The 18,467-nt window shown below is 40.9% G+C and overlaps 2 protein-coding genes across 2 annotated transcripts; one reads left to right on the forward strand and one right to left on the reverse strand.

The window, feature by feature from the left end:
* Window positions 1–1,609: 1,609 nt before the first annotated feature.
* On the forward strand, window positions 1,610–10,280 carry LOC145439103 (uncharacterized protein C1orf87-like). Its single transcript, XM_080316585.1, has 12 exons — window positions 1,610–1,913; window positions 3,393–3,528; window positions 3,665–3,773; window positions 4,300–4,414; window positions 5,250–5,389; window positions 5,450–5,558; window positions 6,115–6,185; window positions 6,857–6,974; window positions 7,027–7,152; window positions 7,937–8,253; window positions 8,770–8,871; window positions 9,765–10,280. The coding sequence occupies exons 1-12, from the start codon at window positions 1,798–1,800 to the stop codon at window positions 9,950–9,952; spliced, it is 1,647 nt and encodes a 548-aa protein (XP_080172711.1). The 5' UTR covers window positions 1,610–1,797; the 3' UTR covers window positions 9,953–10,280.
* On the reverse strand, window positions 9,987–18,324 carry LOC145439104 (putative MFS-type transporter C09D4.1). The gene is made up of 3 exons (XM_080316586.1): window positions 15,848–18,324; window positions 11,526–12,208; window positions 9,987–11,425 (listed from the first exon to the last, which is right to left on the reverse strand). The coding sequence occupies exons 1-3, from the start codon at window positions 16,195–16,197 to the stop codon at window positions 10,998–11,000; spliced, it is 1,461 nt and encodes a 486-aa protein (XP_080172712.1). The 5' UTR covers window positions 16,198–18,324; the 3' UTR covers window positions 9,987–10,997.
* Window positions 18,325–18,467: the final 143 nt, after the last annotated feature.

Here is an 18,467-nt window from a genome sequence, read left to right on the forward strand (position 1 = left end):
TGTCCGAGAGTCGTCTACCACGCCCCCATTCATGTCGAAATACAAGCAATTTCTGCTGAATGAATAGGCTACTAAGATTTTCGGACTACTACCTGACATATCGATCTCGCCCTACGCCACGTCATACCGTCTCATTTTGTTGCTTTTAATTTTCGTTCGGTGTGCAACTGTGCATGGGTCCTATTACATTAGCAGGTGACTGATTTCGATACTTTCCTTTTTTCATTGTATCGCAATCTTGTAGTGTATTGATCTGCAGGGTTGTTTTGTAATCACGTCTCAAAATTTCCAGTCACAAGTCAATACGACCGAGTCGAGTCCTAGTCCAAGTCAGGTAGCAACAACGGGTCGAGTTATAGCGTTAAGACCCGAATCCATGTCATAGTGTTTAGAATGATCGTTACATAGGCTTACCATACGTCCTCTTTTAAGAGGATTTGTCCTCTTTTTTGACTTTTTTGAAAGTGTCCTCGGAGGACGCCCTTTTGTCCTCTTTTTTGAGATTTTGTCCTCTTTTTTGAAAATTTAGGTCAGATTTAGAGGAAATTGCGAGTGATATGCCGCAAATTAGCGCAGAAGTGAAGCTCCGGCGGGTATTTCGGAGGGAAAAGCGGTTATTTTAGCTCTGAGCGAAAAGAAGACCTTTTTTTTTTTTTTCCAGTCAACCGATCACGAAGTGGGAAAAATTTACCGGTTTTTGAGAATTCTTCTCCAGTTTTGCATGTCCTCTTTTTACATTTCCAAAATATGGTAAGCCTATCGTTACAAGGCTGGTACAACCCTCTTGATGCGGTGAAATTTTTAATAATAAGAAATGAAGTTTGATTATTCAGCTCATAAATCAGATTTAATCAGTTGCAATCGTGATACAGGGATATCTGTCGCGATATCATTAACTTCATTATTTACTTTGTCATAGGATTTGTTTGTTGTATCTGTCGATTAGCTATACCCGATAGCGAGTTTCAACGGCTACTATCATAACAGTATATGAACCTCGATAATACCAATATATTTATCACATCTCATTTATGTCCCAACCACTAGTCGGTCGTTAGCTGTTGCTCCCGCGAGATGGCGTAGGGATTTGAAGTCTGTCGTTTTATTTATATTTTTTAGGTGATTGGCTGATTGCAGCGACTGGAGATAAGACCTGAAGCTGCAGCTTGGGCTGGCTGCATTTGCAGACTGAATGAGTGCTGGTGGTGCTAATGCCGTAATGCGGGGTTGTTTCATTCTCCTATAGGAAGAATACGGCAGTTCGACACAAAATTAGTTTTTCAGTAATTGAGGTATATGCGGATTTATGCGGATTTATGATAACTTGAATTGAAGTCAGTTATTTTTGACTGCAACGGGTCCATATGTAAACATTTACCTTGAATAGTTTTTCTATAAAATAACTGAACATTTGACATTGAAAATTGAGTATAACCATAAAAAAGCATTGATCACGGGCCAACCTGGTCTTCGTAGTTCTTTTGACACTTGCTATGGGTTTTGATATATGAATAATACCTATCTAAACGGTGGCATATTTATAGTATGTTTACCAATCTCAACCGGTTGTTGAAACCGATATATTTACTTAGTTGTGTTGAGCAAGAGCAAATATCAAATTTTCAAACTTTAATGTTGGAATTCAATCTACTTGATGTGACTCTAACTGAGATTGTACAATTTAGTGTAGCTTATGCAATATATTGACCAACACAGTCTATTTTCAGAATGCTTCCGGTAGTATCATTGAATAACTATATTTACTATACCCCCGACCCCATACCGTAATCTATCATTATGAATCAGACCACTAGAAACGCTCCATTTGGTACCGACGATACACCGAGCATGACTGTAAAAATTGTTGGTGGAAAACGTGTTCAGATTGCTGTTGATCAAAGCAAATTGCAGCCGTAAGTGGGAAACTATTTCTGTATCAATCCTTTCAATTTCTTTGACCATACGATTAAGTGCCTGCCAATATCATGTGAATATTTTCTCGTGCAATGCAATTTATGATCTTTCAGCGTATTTTATTGCTTTTGTATGCTGATATGAGGGGCTTGATTGATAGTAACTAATATCAATCATTGTCAATCACATTAGCTTACCTAGTTGAATAAAATTGTATTGTAAACTGTGTGGGCTTTACATTCGTCCTATTTTATCATATTGGTCTCCCCCCATTCTCCAATACTGGTATACAGAGTTAAGCCAATGGTGTCAACTGTAATTAATTAGTCTACTCATGTTACTTTTTTCATTTTTCATTTTTCATGATATAGCTTGAACCATAGTTTTTACTACCGTGTCGTGATCCAGATTTGGTAGTTTTTCGCACTTATCATTTTACTTTAGACTCCTACTCTCAGAATGATAGGCCTATTTATCCCGTAGTAGCCTATCACACTATGCCTATGATTGTCATCAATTTGCGTAATCCATATATGCATGTACAATATGCAGTATAGGCTTACTCAATGAACGCCTAATGATTATACTGCTGCTACCTTGTCATGTTGATCAATTATTATTTGTTAATAGAGATGATTACTACTAGTTTTTAGCCCTGTATTTTACATATAAAACTATTTCATTACATCATTTATTGCAAATTTAACAATATTTCCTATTGGATCTTTTCCTGGATATATTAAAAATTTGATTAATAGGCTACCGCCTACCGGTAGGCCTATCTATTTTTTTTAAATATAACATAATTTTTTATTATTATGTATTTTTTTAAAAAATTATAAAACACGCTGAATGTGCACTGTGCAGCTTGGTAGCTAGTTAATCAGTTTGGTGTATTTGAAGATCTTCTTTGCGGCAAAGAACTCCAATGTTCAATTTAATTTATCATCAAGTTTGGTGTATGTTTTACAAACATTTGTTGTACCATCATGAATTTCCAAACAGTGTTAATTTCTTAGAATGCTGATCTTCTCACCATCAGTCCACTCATTCTAAGATGCAAATTATCTTATTTATCCAAATGTCATAAATTTCTACCTTGTATATTTCCGTTCTGTTGTGATTTCATTTCTTAAAAGGGGTGGGAATACGATGTAATAGGCCTGCCCCTTTCCAGCTTTAATGTGACAATGAGATTCAACGCCTTCATTTTGCTACCATTATATTCTAGAATTAGACTCCTGTTGTCTCTGGTAATTCTTTTTGTATCAGATTACCTCACTTGTCTATTAAATTCCGTTTAATTTGTTGGTCCCATTCACAATGCCAAGCAGTTATCTATCGAATTTGTCCAGCGCACCGCATCCCAAGCTCAATTAAGGTATTAAGTTATTTGCAGCCTGGTACAGACCGAAGCATATGTTACACTAATTTTTTACTTCTGATATTACATTGTTTTATTTTATATGCTTTTGTAGCAAGCCATACAATGGGAGCTTGCTGGACTTGGGACCGAGTGGCACGCCTGCCATACTCACACAACCCGATTGGGAAGCATACGATACCCCTACGCCGAAAGCCGCGAGCAATAATAAGAGTCATGAAACTAGAAAGGTGCGATTACTGTAAAAACGGTGTTATATATACAAACATACTTCATGTCCGTTCAAGTATTGTTGAAGTACTACTTCAGTAGATGTTATCTTTATGCTCTATTAGAGGTCAAATTTGTAATTTTGTTGCTGACTAGGTGTCCTCCTATACTTCCCCTACTGGAGACCGTTCCTACTCATTCAAACATGGTGTGCCCACGATCAACCAAAGAATCCTGGTGCCACCATACACATCAAAATCAACAGGTAAAGCATTGTAAATCTCTGAAAGTCTGTAGAAACGTCGAAGCTGTATCGCGACAATAATGGTTTACTGATATATTGTGAGAATAATTTAATCCATATTTTAAAGTTGATTTCAAATCTAATGTTGAGTTACTAAGTATTGTGGTACATGGTCTTTGAAATTTTTTTTAATGATTTTCGAGCTAAGGATTATGATAACACATCTTGAAATCATTGCTTGTACAACGTTCCAGTCTTTGGATGATATTTTGTTACTATCCCGGGTATGCTACTTCAGACTGTGTTATCCTTTCTTTAATAGAGCCCCGCTTTTGTGTTTCGGTACTTATCTAGATGTGGTAGGTATATTCAGATAAGTACAGGACTTGTATATTTGTGGGATTACCTGACGTAAGATGTTCTCACTTTGGACGGTAATCCCAGTCTACTTCAATTAAACTGCTTTGGTGTAAGGCATAACTACGAGTATAGCATCAGACCATCTTGAGTGGGTCCAGTATTTTTTCGTCAATGTTCCGTTTTTCAGATCCCTTCATGGCTCCTCCAGGCAGCTCGAATAAGCCGGATGCAAAGCTGGGGACTGTCTCGCTAGCAGCTCAGATTGGCGAACATCTACAACATTACACTTTACAAAATCTCAAGTAAAAAACCCGTTTGCACTTTGACATGTGTATAAGGTATCAACGTGCCTCTTGAATATTGCTGCTTCTAGAAATAATTCCAGTGGAAATTTATGCATTACTTCTACTTTTTCAGAGCACTCAAGTACTACTGACTTTTTACACTTAAGATTTTGAAAAGCGGAAAGTAGTTTTGGGACATGTTTGCATCACTTTTACTTCACTTTACATCTTGCGAAATTCGATCTGCTGAAAGTGTGCGGCCCCTCGACCAAATCTACGTTTTTCACCTGCTCAAAACTGAAACCACAACCTTCTGACATGCCAATGCTGTCTCCAATATTTAGAAGCTAATTTGTAATTACGCTGTCGCGTTACTAACAAACAATACGATGGCACATTGCAAGGTGAAACCTCACATTTCTGAACTGGTATCTCAATGGGAACAGTAGAAGTCACCATGATGTTCAATAAATATTCATTATAATGTTTCTGTTTATATTTTAATGGTTTCATTCTTTTAACACTATGATGATCCACAGTTCATTTCGTGCACCATGAACTATAGTAGTGCATTGGATGTCTGGTTAGATGTGCGCTGTGCTGTGGTAGATTTTATTCTTATTTATGACTCTGCGAAAATTTGATCCCGCGAAGGCGTAGGATTAGCGTAAGTTTTCCACGGGCTAGTTGAGGTTGAGAACCACTTTTCTAGTGGATTACACACGTCTTGAAAATCGCCACCGCCACTTGTAACTCAATAGAAATTTTTTGCATCACTTCTAGTTTGAAATCACTCTTGGCTACTTTGACGATCTCTGCGCGACGTTAAAGCATAAATCTTGCGTCTGTACAGGGATATGTACATCGATTTGACCACGTTCGATCGTCAACTCACGGGAATGGTCGGAGAAGCGCAGTTTTCCGTTGTCGCGCTCCGGCATAACTTGCCGCTGAAGCTTTCCCTCCTGAAACTCGTGTTTGCTAAATTTATCGGTATGATTTGCTGGGCGTTGCTGCTATGGCGCTAGTATGCGTATCTTTACAATCTTGCAGACGTTAGAGATGCGACCATGATCAATTACGAGAAGATCTTGCAGTATTTTTCCGATTGCATTGCTAACGGAAGGACACCCTCTCCTGTACAAGCCGCACGGTCTCAAAGGTGCGTTGTGTTTTTCACGGGCAATCGAAATGGCTGATTAGAGTGGAATTGCCGTGGAACTTGTGTCCATTTGGTCGAATATTTACAGTTTTATTTGATGTATCGTATTTGACAGCGTTCTGAAGCCGCTATCTGAATAGCGTGCCATTTGGTTACCAGTGAATGCTCTTGGTCAAATTGGCATTAGAAATGTAATAAATAATGTTGTTATGAAAGCGATGCATCAATATTGTATAAATGAATGTTTCATTGAACATGAGTGTGAATTGTTATATACGGCACTTGGTGAATTCGTCATGTTGATTGTTGAATACAGCACTTCAGCACTCGGTATGTATATATTAATGTATTCGGGTTATGGATTAGGTTAGCTTTATGGTTAGGGGTAGGTTGGGTTTCAATTAGGTGTCAGTCCAGTGCCGTATTCACTAGCCATTCAATATCTCAACTATGAACATAATTCATGGGGTAGTGGTAACAATGGGTAGGGCTATTCGTGTGTATTTAAGACGTTAAATGTGGTTATTTCTCATCGTTTGACGGAATTCTTTCGCAGGTCAAAGAGTGTACCGCAAAATATACTGACCTCGACCCATACTACAAATCAAAACCAAAGGTTATCTACTGGTAAGCTGTTTAGTGTGTACTGGAAGTAATGAAATACAAATTTTTAAATATCATAATTTTATGTTATTACTTATTATCCTTGGATAATAATAGACATTATTTTTGATAACGTTAGCCCGAGTGAGTAGTGCAAGTATACCAAACATACTTGAATACTCAGAAAAAGTTGGAGTACTTCATTACTGACCACCTCTGGATACATCCAAATGGTGCAGTGGCTTCTGTAGTAGAAGTACAAGTAGATAAAGTGTTTCTAGTTAAAGTAAAAAGTAAGATTTCTAGACCTAGTTTTGCCTTTGCCTGCCTGTGCCGACGCAAGGGTAAATCCACTCCAAGTAGAAGCCTTGATTCCCCCCAAAAAAACTGAAAAGATGAGTACCGTAGTAGTAGTAGTAGTTTGAAACTTTAGTAAGTACTGATAGTAAACAAGATAGCGTAAAGATGCGTCCGCCTTCTTGATCGGTGGGTCGTGGGTTCAATCCCCGGTTGGGTCAGACCTAAGACTTGAAAACTGGCATCCGCGGCTATCCCGCTATGCACTCAGCAACCACGGATAACATGAAGGAGAAAAAATGACGGTGTAAACTAGATGACCTTACTTGTCGTAGGTCGTATCGCATCGTCAGTAGTATTTTCCTACTAACCACACCTGATAATTCCGTGTGTGATAGGCGCCCATTCACCGCAAAGGGAAGACCAAAAACTTGTGGAACTGATACTGGCCCAGCTCGCTCCGGACGAGATGCTGGAACTGGGCGAAGTCGAGAAAGCTCTACGAGAGCTCGACAGGTTTGCTTTTCCTTCTTTATTCCCCGCTCCAGCTTATCAGCCTCTCCCCTAGAACTTACACGAACGTACTGAACGCGGAGGACATACAGTCGGAATGCGTGAAACGTCATTTGCCTCTGCCGATGTCGCTGATTACGAAAATGCTGAAACGCGCCGAGACTGATCCCGGCAAGGCAAAGTATGAATTTTGTGTTTGATTGCTTTTTGTTTATTGCAGTGGCGTGGAATCGGAGAACCCTATACCCCTTTTCCAAGCTCGTTTCTACCCAGTCACTATGACACAGGCGCTATTTCCCTTAATTGCTAATGCAATTTCACTCCTACACGGGATGCAAACTTCCCCCAAATTACTTTCTATTTTGCTAAATCCACAGTGTTAGTGTAGCTTTTCCTAAAAGACTGTAAACTCGAAGTGGAATTAGTCCAAAAACACAAAACACAAGTAGGCAAAACATGATTGTGTGCTGTGAAAAGTTTGAAGTACTTTTCCTCTGAACAAAACCCCGTTGAACACTTTGAAAAAGTACTCATAATTTGCTTCGCAAAGCGTGTGAATGCAGCGCGGGTTGCGGTGTGTAAACATAACTCGGGCACGACGTAATGATTTGAGTCGAGTAGTGAAAGATGATTGCCGACCGCTGAATTCATAAGCTCATTGCCAATATGGGATAATATATCAACAGAGATTATATTTTCCTCTGTGGCAGCCTCGAAAACGTGATTGGTCCTATTACAGCATACGGAACATGTATAACCGAGCTTCCTTAAAGTCGTGATCTACCCACAGCTTTGTCACGTATTGCAATGTATGATCGAAAAAATACTAAATTATCTTCCATGTGATGTAAAACGGGCATTATATTCCTTATGGTAGTATAAACGGTACATATTTGAACTTTCTGCATATTTCATACTGTTATGACGTCATATTGAATGATACATAAACTTGGCCGCGCATTCAGTTGGAAACACTTCATGGAGCCGTTAATCAGCGCCGATGAAATCAAACGCCGGAAAGCCGGTATTTCGCGCCGTGCAGACAACTCTCGATATTCCGTCGTGCCGAAGTCAGATTCACCAGGGAAAAACGGACAAACGCCTCAAGCGTCTGAGCCGTCTGTGGTGTCGTCATGGAAACAGAAGGTTGCGCAAAGCCGTGAAGAAAGCGCCCTGTCCCGGTATGGTAGTGGTCACCCTGCCAGCCGAATATCTTCCGGTTTTCCCTCCTTGCCTTCGACTGCTTCTAGTTTGGACCGGGAATGGACACGACTGCCAGATGGTAAATGGTTTTTGTGTTGACAGTGGGCAATGATCAAACGTCTCTGATCATGGTTTTTTTTTAAATAAATTTAAAATTTTCAATGGGCTCTGCCGCGGCTCCGGCTGGTTGGTATTGAGCCAAATTTGGTGTGCAGCCTTTTTTTAGGCAACCTGGTAAATTTCATTAGTGAATCCGGAAAAAAAAGTTATTTTTGAACAACGCTACTCACCGTACTTCAGACTTGACTCGCCGTGTATCTTGTATTTTTCATTTCTGCACCATGTTTGATGCGGGTTCCCTGCCAAATACCAGAATACCGGAGGTTGTCCAAGTAGCCAGCTACTCCAGTAGAAGTAGGCTCCATAACAAGTAGGAATAGCAATTTCCGAGACATTTCAAAACTATTTCAAGGGGAATTACTCAAGCATGTAGTTTCAAATAATTGATTAAGTCGTGGGGTCGCATACTATTTGTAATAATCGGAGGTGCTACTATTGAGATTGCATTTTATCGGGTGTTTTTGTGTGTCCGCAGGCTGGGATGAAAAGGAACCGGTGCCTCTCAACGCTCTGACTCAATCCGATAAGATGAACAAGTTGGAAGAATTGCTGAGGTCGTTCAACCCGTCCAGTGAAGGTAAAATGATGCGTTAAAATAAACACTACACCGTTGTATGCATTCGGATCTATAGTCACAGACAGGCTGACAATTTTTTCGGGGGGAAGCAAGATTTTGAAATTTCGTGACGTCACCAATGTATCACGACTTAGTGAAAACGAGTGACGTCATAATTCATTGGTCTACCATTCTTTTTACATTTCGGCCGCCTGGTTACGTCATTGTTCGACTCGCAAACTCAATGAACCATGACAAGTTTATGCACTTTGACTAAATAGCATCCAACATTCGCACCACTGTATGCGTTTTCCTTTATTACTGAAACGATCGCAATTGTATCGCTAACGTGGGTAGCTGCTTTGGTTGGTACGGTGTTGAAATTCACATAAGCAGCATTCTAGCTATGTGGTTTGCGATAGAATTGTTATTACCCTGTAACTGTGAATCTTCAATCAAAACCATGATACCGATTTCCAGTTATGAGGGTACTGCTTATCCCGTTTCACGAATGTGTTTGTTTTTAACGTACTGTCAAAAAGCAACCGATCTCCCTATCTCATTCTCTCTTTCTCATGCGTTGCCGGGTTTTGATCTGTTTTTGATCAGGGGCTGTACACTCAGGGCTTTGCATATGAATATTTTGACCAAATTTAGTCAATATCATGAAACAAAATTTCGCACGATGAGCGATTTTACTTTGTGATCGTTATGAGTGATCCGATACCGAATTTGATTGATAAGTCTTCATGAGTTTCGATAAGTTTTCAAAACCAAATGAGACAGTGGGCCTTGCAACTGCTAGAAAGCCTATGAGCGGCCATGGGATATTTTACTTGTTACATCTGACCCGCTGGCCAAAAACGTGGCATTCTCCTGTTGAACACATACGCAACGCTATTTCTTTGTTGCAGATATGTTATTGGCAAGCGATGGCGAGCGTGTTACCAAAAATTTCAATCTCATATACAAGTTAGGACTGTCGGAAGCGTTAATCGACGATGCCGTAAACCGTTCCGTGTTGCCTCATAAACCTCATTCCAGCGACGACGAGCAGTACTTGTCCGTGAACAAGCTACTGAATTTGTTGTGCAGGGAATAAAGATCTCCATAATCTTATTTTAGGACGAAGCGTCTTTTTGCATTCTCGCCAATTCGTTCTCTTTTGTACTCCGGCTTTTAAGGATCAGCGTACTGTAATTTGCTTTCTTCTTGTCACGCGCGGTACGTAGTTCAACACACATACATTGTTATCACTAGGTGGTCATAGTTGCTGTTTTTGCCACACTCACTGTGTCTGTATCACTATACATAAGTAGCTTCACTGTACCTGATAAGGATTTAAGCATTCATATATTTTGTTACTTGCTCTGTTTGATATTTACTTCGTGACAGTCGTGGGGAATTTTTAAATATACAGCACTCCCGAATCGCCTTGCCTCCTGTGGTTTTGAAAATTGTAATCCCAGCCAGTTCGTGGATTCCATCGTCAGACGGAGAGTAGGAAACTGTTATCTTGTTCGGTCACGAAAATTCCTCAGTGTGATTGAGGGTGAGCAGAGCTTCAATAAAACTTTCAAAGATCGCTTTGCGAATTTGTCAGGGTTGTGGAGTCGGATCTTAGCCATCAGCTTTCCAGATTTTACAGTTATGAGATCCAACAAACGATTTCGTGGTCCGTGTTGCATAAACGTTTAAGAAACTCTGCCACAAAAATGGTAGTAATTGTCGATGTACGTGGTAGCCTATATCTGGACATTCCGCGCTCCAGATATTAGCAGTTGATTTCCGTAATGGATAGGCTTGCCATACGTTGCAATTTTGGCGTGATCGTTTTTAAACGTGTTCTCCAATAATTGCGCTCGCGAGTGGATCCGCATCCTGAGATGCTCTCGCAGGCTCGCTCAACAACAGAGCTCAACTATAACTATATCTTTCTAAAACACTTCTGTGTCAGAGTACGGCAGAATATATTTATTCTTTGCATAGTATAGTTGGTCACGTGACGTTACTCGGTAAATTATTTCCACTCCGACTAGGGTCAAAAGGTTCCAAGTAGAATTGAATGTACCTCTTATGGAGACTGTACGATCTCAAAAGAAAACCAACTTGTAAGTAATATGACACGTCGTACAGGTACCATTATTTCACGCTTCATTCGTCACTTCCACGGTTATCAACTTCATGTCAGATTGAATTCCGTTCGCTTCTTTCCGCTCACTATCGTTGATCATTGTGCGTTTATATTTGGGGTGCGCTAAACATAGAACCACAGTCGCCAGCGCTTGTGAAGCGACAACCATCCACGCAACGTATTGTTCGCCAAATTGCACCATCACAAAGCGCTCCAGCGGAGTCCAGAGAAAAGTCGATAGATTGTAGAATGCAAAAAATAGAGACGTCGATATTGTTCTGTCCAGCGGATAGGTTACTTCCAGTAGCAGCTCTACGGTGCTGACGTATGCAAACAGTCTGGAGAATCCAGCCGTGGCGTGAAATATGAACATGATTTCGATAACAGAATTAACGTGACCGAAATAGATGACAGCCGCACTTCCACCGCAGCATACCAAGCCTGGAACGCAATGTGGAATCATTGAACAAATAAGGAATGTCGTCTTAACATATCGCACCCTATCGGGGATTAAGAGTCGTGAGCCTACTACTATACTCACCAACCATGACGCATATTTTATATGATTGCCATTTGTCCAACACTTTTCCTGCCACGAAAGATCCCGCGGCACTGACTAACGTGGTTGCAAGCAAGGAATATCCAACCACGTATTGCGGCGTCGATGGGAAAGTCGCTTTTACTAGCGACGGCTGCAGGAATATCGAAAACGCTAGTGAAGACGAATTTATTACAGTAACGACGACGACATTCCAAAAAGATCCCATCGTAATTATTTCCAGATAGCTTTGATACAGTTCAACGAATGTTGAGTCATTCTTGGAATTGCTCCTACTGACAATATGAGCCTGAGCTTTGCTTGGAGGTGTTGGCGGATTGTCTTTTGCGAAAAAACAAAATACCACCACAGAAAACACGCAGAGCCCAAAAAACACGGACATATTATATATGAAAACTTTCTGGAGATGAATGAGCTCATGCTCTTCACTTAAGGAGTTTATTGTAGAGTTGATAGAGGTAGAGCCGTCTAGTGTTAAAATGTTGGAAAATACGATTGGAGAAATGACACCGCCCAAACACGTAAACACCATCGGGAGGGATGCTACGGTTGATATCTGATGACTTGGAAACCACGCGTTCGCTAGAATCGGAGGAAGTACGTAAAGAAGACCAGCAGATATTCCGGATACGAGGCGCCCAGACAGCATGAGAACGTAGAGCCGCCTGTAACACGATAATATTTATTCAGCAATCATTATAACATGGTTGGAATCAAGTCACAAGGCTTCAAGTCACAAGTCAATCTCACTTTTAAAGTTTTGACTCGAGTCAAGTCGAGTCATTTTCAATTCACCAACACGTCGAGCCCGAGTCCAAGTCAGCGAGCAGAGGGTCGAGTCCGAGTCATAGTATTATGACTCGAGTCCGATTCCAAGTCACTGTGTTGACCGCTCAGTTTCCAGTTAAAGTCTTGTTAAACTAGGGTTCCATACGTCCTCTTTTAAGAAGATTTGTCCCATTTTTTGACATTTTTAAGAGTGCCCTCGGAGAACGCCTAAATGTCCTCTTTTTTTTGAGAATTTGTCCTCTTTTTTTAAATTTTGGTTAAATGTACTTGGAAATTGGACTGACTATATAGGAAATCAGCGCTCAAGTAACGGTCCGGCGGGTTAATCGGGACCTGAGCGAGAAGAATGGCCTTGTTTTTAGTCAACCAACCACAAACTCCGGAAAAAATTATCGATTTTGTCCGGATTTCACTCCGGTATTGAAGTCTGGAAATATTGTAAAAGTTTCCTCTTTTGAGATTCCCAAAATATGGTAAACCTATGTTAAACCAACTTTTTATCACTCTGTTTGGTGATATCGGATGGTTCGCATTTATAATACACTAATTTTCCTCACTTTTAGCAGTTTCTGGTCGCATTTTCAAGTACCAGTACCAATAGACGAAATTCCAATAGTGTGGTTACTCTACTGTTCTTCGAAATTACAATGAAATGTCGTTCTGAGTCTCGAGTCATATGACTTGGTTCGAGTCATGCCCATTGACTCGAGTCCAAGTCGATTCAATACACATATTGACTCGAGTCGAGTCTTGACATTTCCGTATTTTGTGAAAATGACTCGAGTCAAGCCGAGTCACGACTCGAGTCATTACAACCCTGCATTATAATATTCATTTTACAGCCCAATAGTTTCATGACGTATTATTTCATTCATCATTGCGACACTATCACACGGTGGTTCTAAACCGGCGTTCTCGGAAACCCATCAGTGTTTCCTTGGAGGTCAAGACTCAAGACAAGACACAGACTGAACTTATACATTATAGGATTTGTGATGACACGTCAGTCTTAGCAATCATCGATTGCAGGTAATTAGACCCGATCAATAGTCAAATTGCGGTTGCTGAAGTGGTACGTCTTGTACAGCGGGGTACGCTGGTGCGCATCATGTGAGGTTGTGGTTCGATATCAAAACGCCGCCTTCTGAAATGCCATCTCCAATATTTATAAACACATTTGCAATTAAGCAATTAGTATCTCAGTGTTGCGTCTTGACCGAACAATACGACGACAATTTCCAAGGTGATGCCTTTCATTTCTGAACTGGTATCTGAAAAGGAACATCGGAAGTCCCACTGATTAAGAATGAATTTTCTGTTAACGTTCCGGGCGAAAATCATATTTTAATGTGTTTTTCTTCTTTGAACACTCTCTGTTGATGTACAGTTCATTTTGTCCGTCAGCAATCTATAGTATTGTAATATGATGTGTAGTGAGATGTGCGTTGTGGTAGCATAGTGTCCTATATGGTGTGGACGCAAGCAAATCTCACGGCTCAGTGAAATTGATCTACGTCACACTTTCCATTTGGCTAAAAGCAATTTGACTGAAATTTTTGACCGACTTGCCGAACGCGAAATTTGATAAAACGGGTAACAATCGAAAGCTACCGCGGTACTGATTGCGAAAATATAAATTTTATTCTGCTCGTGGCTCTGGAACCCCCAGAATCAGTCTCGAATGTTGCATTGTAACAGAGTTTGGTATTGTGACGCAGCCATGCCGTCTGGGAGCAGGTGGGAAGGAGCGCAAACAGCCAGCGCATTGGCCATTGTTGCGCAACCGATTGAGCATTCACACTCCCACTCTCGTGCGCACTTGCTCCTGAGCTGCTCAGACGGCATGGTTGCGTCACAATACTCAACTCCATTACAATGCAACATTCGAGGCTGATTCTGATTCTATGATCAGGACTGAATACAAGGAAACGCATTGATCTATCAAGTATGCCGGACCCCAGTTGTGGAACAGCATCTCGTCGGCTATCCGACAGTCGTCGAGCATGTCCGCATTCAAGTCGAAATAATCTACAAGCAATTACTTCTAAATGAATACTAGCCAGTCTTCAGGATGACCAGACCACGACCTAACTTCGACCTCCGCCACATGCCACCTCATTTTGTCGCTTGCGTATTATATTCTCTGCATTACTTTTCATTCAGTGTCCATGCCTCTTATTTACTTCGCCTAGGCTAAGGTGGATATCTGATCTTAAAGGCTACTCCAAGTTGTTTCGACACCTTCCTATCTTTTTATTGTATCGCAGTCTTGTGATGTTTTGAAACAATGAAAATATTAATAAACCTGATTGATTGATTGATTGTTCCAAAGCCACGAGCAGAATAAAATTTGAAGAGCTTCTTGGAGGTACAGAACTTCAATATACAATTAAATAGTATATTCATATTGAAATGAACCCGAATATTTTCGGCTGACACTCGTCAGGGGTAATCGTCAGCAACTAGTAGAGAATTGGAAAGAACATTGTATATCAACAATCGTATCACAAAATATGACGTCACCAGCATGAAATTTCGAATGAGAGAGCGTTCAATGTACTATTTTTAGGTGGTACACGAACTCCTTTTGTTGACAGAGTTTTGGTTGGTGTATTTTGATAATAATAAATAAAAATAATAAAATTTATATTTTCGCAATCAGTACCGCGGTAGCTTTCGATTGATACCCGTTGTATTAAATTTCGCGCTCGGCAAGTCGGTAAAAACTTCCAGTCAAATTGTCTTTAGCCAAATGGAAAGTGTGACGTAGACCAATTTCACTGAGCCGTGAGATTTGCTTGTGTCCACACCATATAGGACACTATGGTGGTAGATTTTGTTTTTATGACTTAGCGAAAATTTGGGTATCACGAAGGCTTGTAGATTAGCGTAGGTGTTCCCCAGGTTGTTTAAGGTCATGGTTGTAATGACTCGAGTCATGACTCGACTCGAGTAGCGATTTTTCGGTGACTCGACTTGACTCAAGTAATTTTCTCAAAATACGGAAAATGACTCGGTTCGACTTGAGTCAATCTGTGTATTGAATCGACTTGTACTCGAGTCATTGCGCATGACTCGGACCAAGTCATATGACTCGAGGCTGGGACGGTCAAGACCGACTTTTCATTGTAATTTCGAATATTTGTAAAGTCACCACACTATTGGTATTTCGTCTACTAGTATTGTACTTGAAAATGCGACCAGAAACTGTTAAAAAATTAGTATGTTATGAATTCGAAGCATTCGATATCACCAAGCAGCGTTGCAAAAAGTGGGTTTGACAAGACTTAACCCGAAACTGAACAGTCAACAAAAAGACTTAGACTCGGACTCGAGTCCTAACACTATGACTCAGACTCGACCCTCTGCTCGATGACTAGGACTCGGACTTGACTTGGTGGTGAATTGAAAATGACTAGACTTGACTCGACTCGAGTTAAAACTATTAAAGTGAGATTGATTTGTGAATCGGAACCTTGCGACTTGGTTACAATCCTGGTTAAGGTCACTCTCACCTGTCTGTTATGGCGACGCCGACCGCTGCTGTGCATATAGCGAGTGAGATCGCTGTTGCCAATGACAAAACCCTCACGCCCACTTTATTGCCAAACACAGATGTGACGATGCAAACGAATACAGCCACCGTACTGTCTGCAGATGTCAACATGTCAGCTTGGAGTGGAGTGATTTCGAGGTATAATGACAGCATGTCATTGCTGATTGCGAACATGGCCGGCAGATAACCTCTCATGAATCCGCAAGCGAGCACTCCCATAAGAATGATCCACCGACGTTTATACAGACTATACTCCATTCTCTCTGTCAATGCCAAGCCATCCGATGCGTGAATACACATATTACACATTGACTGAACAGAAATGCGCGAATAGTTTTTGCCGCGACCAAAAACTAATTGCTCTAAATTCTCGCGACGCAAGATTTTGTGAGCAACATGTGATTTAAATGTTGGAAAGTGCTACGTAGACCTACCTAGATTAACAGTTGATATTTTCAGGTACCAAATAATGCGAAAGCTGGAAAATAAGACAGTAATTAGGCTGAAAGGAAGGTTTGACTAAATCAGTGGTTCCCAACCTGGGGGCGCTCCCCTTGGGGGGCGTGAAAGCATCTAAAGGGGGGCGCGAAGAAGCGGTCAACTGAAAAAATAGTTCGCGCTCTGCGCGATTTACCTCCAATTCACGCGTATTTCTCTGTCTATAGACCGAATTTCATATTTTTCAATTATCTCATCAACAGTCATAACCTTCCATGCCATCAAGCAATTTGTTGAGGTTGCTAGCATCTCGGTTGGATTTTGTGATATGACGATAAGGGGGCGCGAAATTTTTCTCTTTCATAAAGGGGGGCGTGTCTAAAAAAAGGTTGGGATCCACTGGACTAATGAATTCCGTAATTTTCCATGCATAATACGCAACATTTGACCGATTTTATTGCTCTAAAATAGGAGGGTGCGTATTATACATGGGTACAACAAGCCTTGAAAAAAATGTCCCTCGATAAAAAAAACTTGAAATCACACTTTTCTTCATGTTCGTTTCCAATCGCGCATCACTTTCAGCCATCGTCCTCAGTAATTCGTATTATCAGTGTTACGTGCTGCCAATTAGCGAGAAGCGTGTTGCCAATTAACCAGAGTCGTCTGCAGACTCTGCACGCGGCACGCGATATCTTGCTGAGTTGGTTTGCCGTTTGTTCGCGTGAAATTAGGTCATTGATTGCTGCACGCGCGCGCGCCAATCCTCGCTAATTTGTTGCGTCATCGACAGGCCTGAACAATCGCATAACAACAGAACAGGCCATTGTGCGCAAGATATCATCGCTAGCCTAAACAGTCGCATCTCCAACAGGCCTAATGCGCACGATTTAATCGTTGGCCAGAGCAATCGCATCTGTAATAGCCCTCTTGCGCAAGATATCGTCGCTAGTCTATTGCTGGCTATCGCTTGGCTGATATCAACAATCGTTTACGGACAATGCCGTTAAGTGTATAACTGTATAATGATTAGCGATCGCTATGTCGTGATTGCTCAAGTCAACAGTGACATCTCAAAACAGAATGACATCGAATACTAAAACATACCGTAACCATCGCTGGTAAGTTATCATACGCGCGAGTTTGTCAACACGAGAAGCTTGTATAATCGGCATTTATGCATGTACTATTCAGTATTCATGTAATGCGAATTCGGGGTGTGTACTATACATGGGTAATGGGTATAGGCTTTTTCCCAGAATCTACATGCTATTTTAAGGGTGCGTATTATACATGGAAAACTACGGTAGGCCTACTGCTCAGGAGTGTTGCCATCTGCGGTTCGTGACAGAACTTCAAAGATCTGCCAACTAAATAACATAAGATTTATGAAAATACACTCCAGTTTTTACATGCAGGGAAACCCATTGCCTAAATCACGAACTGTGAAGGAAATGCATTGGCTAAAACCAAAGTTACGACAGGCCTCAACAAATGGCAAATTAGGGGTTGTGGTTATAGGTGGCTGCGGGTTAGAGGTCATAATGGTTCTTTCAATGTTAAGTATGACGGTATTAGCATTAACTTGGATCATTTTAAATAAGTCATTATACTGACACTCGCTATTTTGAATGCCTCACTGTTGTTGTGAGTAGTGACACTGGGTATGTCAAATGGTTCTCTATAACTCGCTGTTTTGACAATCTCTTTTAATGCCTCGCTATCATGACACTTGATATCTCACGATCACAACGAGTAAATCTATATATTCCCTCTGATCGCAGAGAGGCTTCCTACAATAAGCGATGTTGCAGTGCAATCTGCGTGAATGGTACTGTCTGGTAGCCTGTTCAAACCTACTGCTCTGATCCTATACAGAGAACAAAGACATTTCCACCATTTGGATCGCATGTGTTACGTCGTTAATCGTTTACAGTAGTAATACTCTATAAAACATCACGCACGAACGCGAAACCTTTGCAAGTTATAGTTGATACGGCGAACAGAGCTTGGCGAGGATCGAATCAAAAAACCGGAATGGAAAATGATACCATTTTCCGTCCTGTTCGGCCGCCCGAACAGGCGCACGTTCCTCACTCACTCACTATTCGTCGGGCGATGACGAAATATACACCTCACTC

Source organism: Botryllus schlosseri, chromosome 5 (genome assembly GCF_051294905.1).
Source record: "Botryllus schlosseri isolate E-star chromosome 5, Bs_hap1, whole genome shotgun sequence".
Lineage (NCBI taxonomy): Eukaryota > Metazoa > Chordata > Ascidiacea > Stolidobranchia > Styelidae > Botryllus > Botryllus schlosseri.